This window comes from Myotis brandtii, unplaced genomic scaffold (assembly GCF_000412655.1).
Source record: "Myotis brandtii unplaced genomic scaffold, ASM41265v1 scaffold806, whole genome shotgun sequence".
Classification (NCBI taxonomy): Eukaryota; Metazoa; Chordata; class Mammalia; order Chiroptera; family Vespertilionidae; genus Myotis; species Myotis brandtii.
Genome location: NW_005371249.1, coordinates 1,620,964 through 1,625,462, shown reverse-complemented (window position 1 = coordinate 1,625,462; position 4,499 = coordinate 1,620,964). Strand labels below are relative to the sequence as shown.

General features: G+C 48.6%; 1 protein-coding gene across 1 annotated transcript in view; it reads left to right on the top strand.

The window, feature by feature from the left end:
• LOC106724364 (Golgi-associated plant pathogenesis-related protein 1) overlaps positions 1-3,167 on the top strand; it is a 36,021-nt gene extending 32,854 nt beyond the window's left edge. Inside the window, exon 5 of the mRNA XM_014531457.1 lies at positions 2,512-3,167. Within this exon, the coding sequence (XP_014386943.1) occupies positions 2,512-2,672 (161 nt within the window). The 3' untranslated portion in view covers positions 2,673-3,167. The remainder of the gene's footprint in view (positions 1-2,511) is intronic.
• The last annotated feature ends 1,332 nt before the right edge of the window (positions 3,168-4,499 follow it).

The following is a 4,499-nucleotide window of genomic DNA, read 5'->3' as shown; positions in this document are numbered from 1 at the left end:
ATATATTTTATTGATTTTTTACAGAGAGGAAGGGAGAGGGATAGAGAGTTAGAAACATCGATGAGAGAGAAACATCGATCAGCTGCCTCTTGCACACCCCCTACTGGGGATGTGCCCGCAACCAAGGTACATGCCCTTGGCCGGAATCGAACCTGGGACCCGAGTCCGAAGGCTGACGCTCTATCCACAGAGCCAAAGCGGTTAGGGCGGAGATATTTTTAGCACCTGCCAGAAGAGAGCGTGGGGGGAGCTGGGTCTGTGGTGGGGATCCGGTTTCTGTGGCTTTGGACAGAGGAGCCGGCTCTGCATTGAGGTGGGTAGTACCTGTTAGACTTCTACGTTGGGACTGTTCTTTAACTGAATCAGTTATTTTCTTGAACTTTCAGAGTGGGGGGGGGGGGGGGGGCAGTTTTAAGGCTCTGACCAAATACCATGAAGCACGAAGCACATGGGATGCAGGGCCCGGGCTTCCTGCCAGGCTGGGAGGTCAGCGTCCTGGGCGTCGTGGTTTTCAGGAGCGTCATTAAAAGCACTTTGCTCTGCTCTCAGGAAAAAAAATTAAAAAAAAAAAAAAGACAGAACCTGGCTGGAGATCCTGGCTAGAGAACCTGGCTAGGCTGCTGATCAACTGAACGCTGTCTCCGTGTCATTCCTTCTTCGCCGATTCCGTCCACACCTTTGGGAACCCCTGGACCTGCTGGGGTTGGACCCCAACAGAATGTTTTGAAGGGAAAAAACAGGTGTGATAAGACTATGTTGGGAGGGAGATGGTCTGGAAATCAAAGGGATTGTGAAAGGTTCCTCTGAACAAGTGACATTAAGACTGAGGCCTAAGGGACAAGAAAACGTTGGTCATCAGAAGTGTATTCCACACCAGTGTGTGCCAGGGCTCCATGGTGGGAAGTAACCTGGGGTGTTCAAGGAATGGAAAAGAGGCCACTGGTCCAAAGCACTCACTCTCATTCCAGGTGCAATTGGAAGCAATCGAAGGATTTTTAAGCAGAGAAGGAAAAGATCTGACTTAGTCACAGAACGATCACTCTGGCTACTTAAGCAAAAAGTGAATTGGAGAAGGCAAAGGTGGAAGCTGGGGAACCAGCCAGGGGACTATTGCAATGGTCCAAGTGAGAACAGTTTGTGGATAGGACCAAAGTTTTGGGAGTGGATAGACTTGAGATGTCTTTTATATATAGTTAGATTTGTCAGGATTGGGTTGTTGTGGGGAAATGAAGTAGGGTGAGTATAAATATTTCTCTCTTTTCCTGCATCCAGTGTGGCTAGAGAGTGGTCCGGTTCCTGAGTAGGGGCGATGGGGCTTGAGAAAATGAAAGAGACAGACACACATACAGTAGGGAAAGCTGGGACTGGGAGGGACCACTGTCCTATGATGGGGAGACAGGCACCCAGAGCTAATACAGCATGTTTATTTTATACAGCAAAAACCAGGAAGTTTTACTAAAGGTCAAGACAAAGGAGATTATGTGCATTCTTGGGTGGGCCTGAGTCGTATTCATTCCTGGTGCTTGGCTGGATTTAGATAACGAAACCCACACCCTGGCTCTGGGCTGAAGGTCAGGCTGACAACACTCCTGCCTCTGGCAAGGCCTGTTTCCAGGACGTGGCTCTGCCAACGCCACTGGATTCAGCTGACAATAATTAAAGAAATGCCCATGTGCCTTCCCAGGTGCTCTCTACAGGTGAGGAATACAGACCTACCCCTAGGATTGCGTGCATAGAATTGTCATGAAAGGAAATGGGATGGTGGGGAGAAGGATAACTTTGGGCGGCCCAAAATCAAGAGTGAGGTTAAATTTGAGATGTCTGTGAGTCATCCAAGTGGAAATGTCAAGTAAGTAGTTGTGTTTGGAACACAGAGGAGAGGTTTGGGCTGGAGAAATGAATTTAGGAGCCAGGGAAAGATGAAATTGCCTAAGGAGTGCAGCAAGAAAAGTGAGCCCAGATTTGAGTCTAGGGAAGCGCAAGTCCTCCAACGTTTACAGGTGAGATCAAGAGGAGGAAGAGGCAGTGAAATGGGGATAATGGCAAGAGGTGGCATCATGGAACCCCCAAGAGGGGAGTGCTTTGAAAAGGAGAGGAGTCAACCTAATATTCCTGAGATGTCGAGTAAAATGAAGACAAAACGTGACCATTGGAGAGGAACATGGAGATCGTTGGTGACTTTGAAGAGTGCAGTTTGGGGGAGGGTTGAAGGCAGGTTCCAGGTAGGGTGGTATCCTAATTGTTGGGGTAACTTGGATTCGTCATGATGTCTGGGAGGCCACGAAACCTTTGGGCATCGATAAGTGGTGAGGCGAGCAGAGAGGACCTGATGCTATAGAAAAGCAGGCAGTTGGTATGTTTCGTGTCCCATGTCTCTGATGGGTGTCTGTGAAGATCAAGCTGCCCTGAGCCTGGCAGGATGGTGCAGGAGCTGAAGAATCTCTTGCAACATCCTTCTCCAGACGTTGCTCACTAACCTGTGTCCCTCTCCCCCTGTCTGCTCCCCTACAGGACACTTCACGGCCATGGTGTGGAAGAATACGAAGAAGATGGGAGTGGGAAAGGCATCTGCAAGTGATGGGTCCTCCTTCGTGGTGGCTAGATACTTCCCAGCAGGGAATGTTGTCAACCAGGGCTACTTTGAAGAAAATGTCCTGCCTCCAAAGAAGTAACTTGCCCAATGTAATGGGCAGGTGGCAGACTAAGAACATGGATATCAAGTGCCTAGAACATCAAAAGCTCAGCTGTGTATCCGTCTTTGTGGGTGTATGTGCTTGCGTGTGTGATGCATGTGCGTGTCTCTTGCACACACACCCTTGGATATACAGTTGTGCATGAACTAATTCTTACCAAAGGATTGAGCCAATGAAGCCTTTACTCTGATGGTTAGACCACAATTATTTGGACTTTGGGGGGAAAAATCAAGTTTTAAACTTTTTGGGGTTATTTTTAAAGTAAACTTCTTCTGTACCTTTCTTACTTATAATATCCATCCCTGGACTTTTTGTACTTCAAATGTTTGTGATGCTGAGAGGTGAAGGTCATTTCCTATGATCATGCATTAGAATCTACTTGTGGTAGATACTGAAGACTATTAAACCCTCATTTAAATGTGACATAGAACACAGCTTTAAACACATAAATAATAAAGCAGCTTCCATCAGAAACATGGTGCGGGCAGGGGTTCCATTTCACAGAATTACTGAGAGTTCTTTGTTGTAAGACATGATGTCATCTGCATGGCCCCTGAAATTCTCGGATGGGATTGCCAAAGAACAAATGGAGAAAAAAGCTTCACTTCCTTGCATTTTTCTACCTTAAAATAACCTTCTGAGGCTGCTTTCCCAAATCTTCCCCTGCATCTTTCCCTCTTCATCTACTCCATTGACTGTGGGAGGGGCGGCCTGGAGCTCGGAGTGGCTGGGCTTCCTTCCATGTGTCCGTGTGTTTTGATGCATACTAGCTGGAGTGCCTGCCGGTGGGAAGAAGAGGGCCCTACCCCTGCCTCTGAGGAGGGGCCACCTCCTGCGTGTTTGGGCTCCACTGGCATCTCTGCTTTGCTTCCTGCCTCCCTCTCTCATCTCCCCCCCACCTCCCGACATGATCAGCGTGTGCCAGGGCCACATCATTCTGTTAACAACAGTGCTGTGTAGCCTTTGCACGAAGTTCACTAGACAGATGAGGCCTGGGCTCGTGCGGCATGGGCTTAACATGGTGAACGAAGGCTGGGAGAAAGCAGTTTTGAGAGACGTTTTCTCCTGAAACTGTTTCCTTTTATGTTTGAGCCAGTGAGTGTAACTGTCCGTGGGGGGTCGGCCACCTGCCTGCCGGTGGCCCCTTGTCAGGTTCTCTGTCCCCTACATGCTCTTTTCACTTTCAGCTCTTGCTCCCTTTGTCTCCTGTCATCTGCGGGCCTCTCGTTTAGCCATTTAATGCCCAAGAGTGGCCAAACCGCTTCAGACATCCTGGGGCCAGGGGGAGTGTCGCTTCTACGCAGGCACAGGCGGGCTCCCGGCAAACAGCCGGCCTCTTCCAGCGTCTCAGATTCCGTGGTCTTGGTTTAAAAGTTTATTTCTCTCTCTGGCCTCGCCAAAGAGCCAGCACGAACATTACTGCGCTGCAGGCAGGTCATGATGGACTTTTTGTTCAGAAGGGCGGCTCGGTGACAGTTGTGACCATCCCTGGGCCAGGTACAGTTCTGAAGGGTGGGGCGCGCTAAATCCATAGTTCAGCAGCCAAGTTCTGGTTCATGAAATGTTTACAAACACCCCTAATTTCCTGCAGGTGGGACGTTTTATTTTCATGCGCGTCCCTGGCCTCTTAAAGGATAAGGTGAGACTAGTAACCAAATATTATTTGAATCTAGAAATGAGTGCGTAGCCTATGCTGACCAATTCTGGGGCTTACCAACTGCCTGCTGCTGACCTGGCCGGCAAGTGCTGACGGTGGAGATATTTTTATTTTTTATTTTATTTTATTTTTTTAAGTATATTTTATTG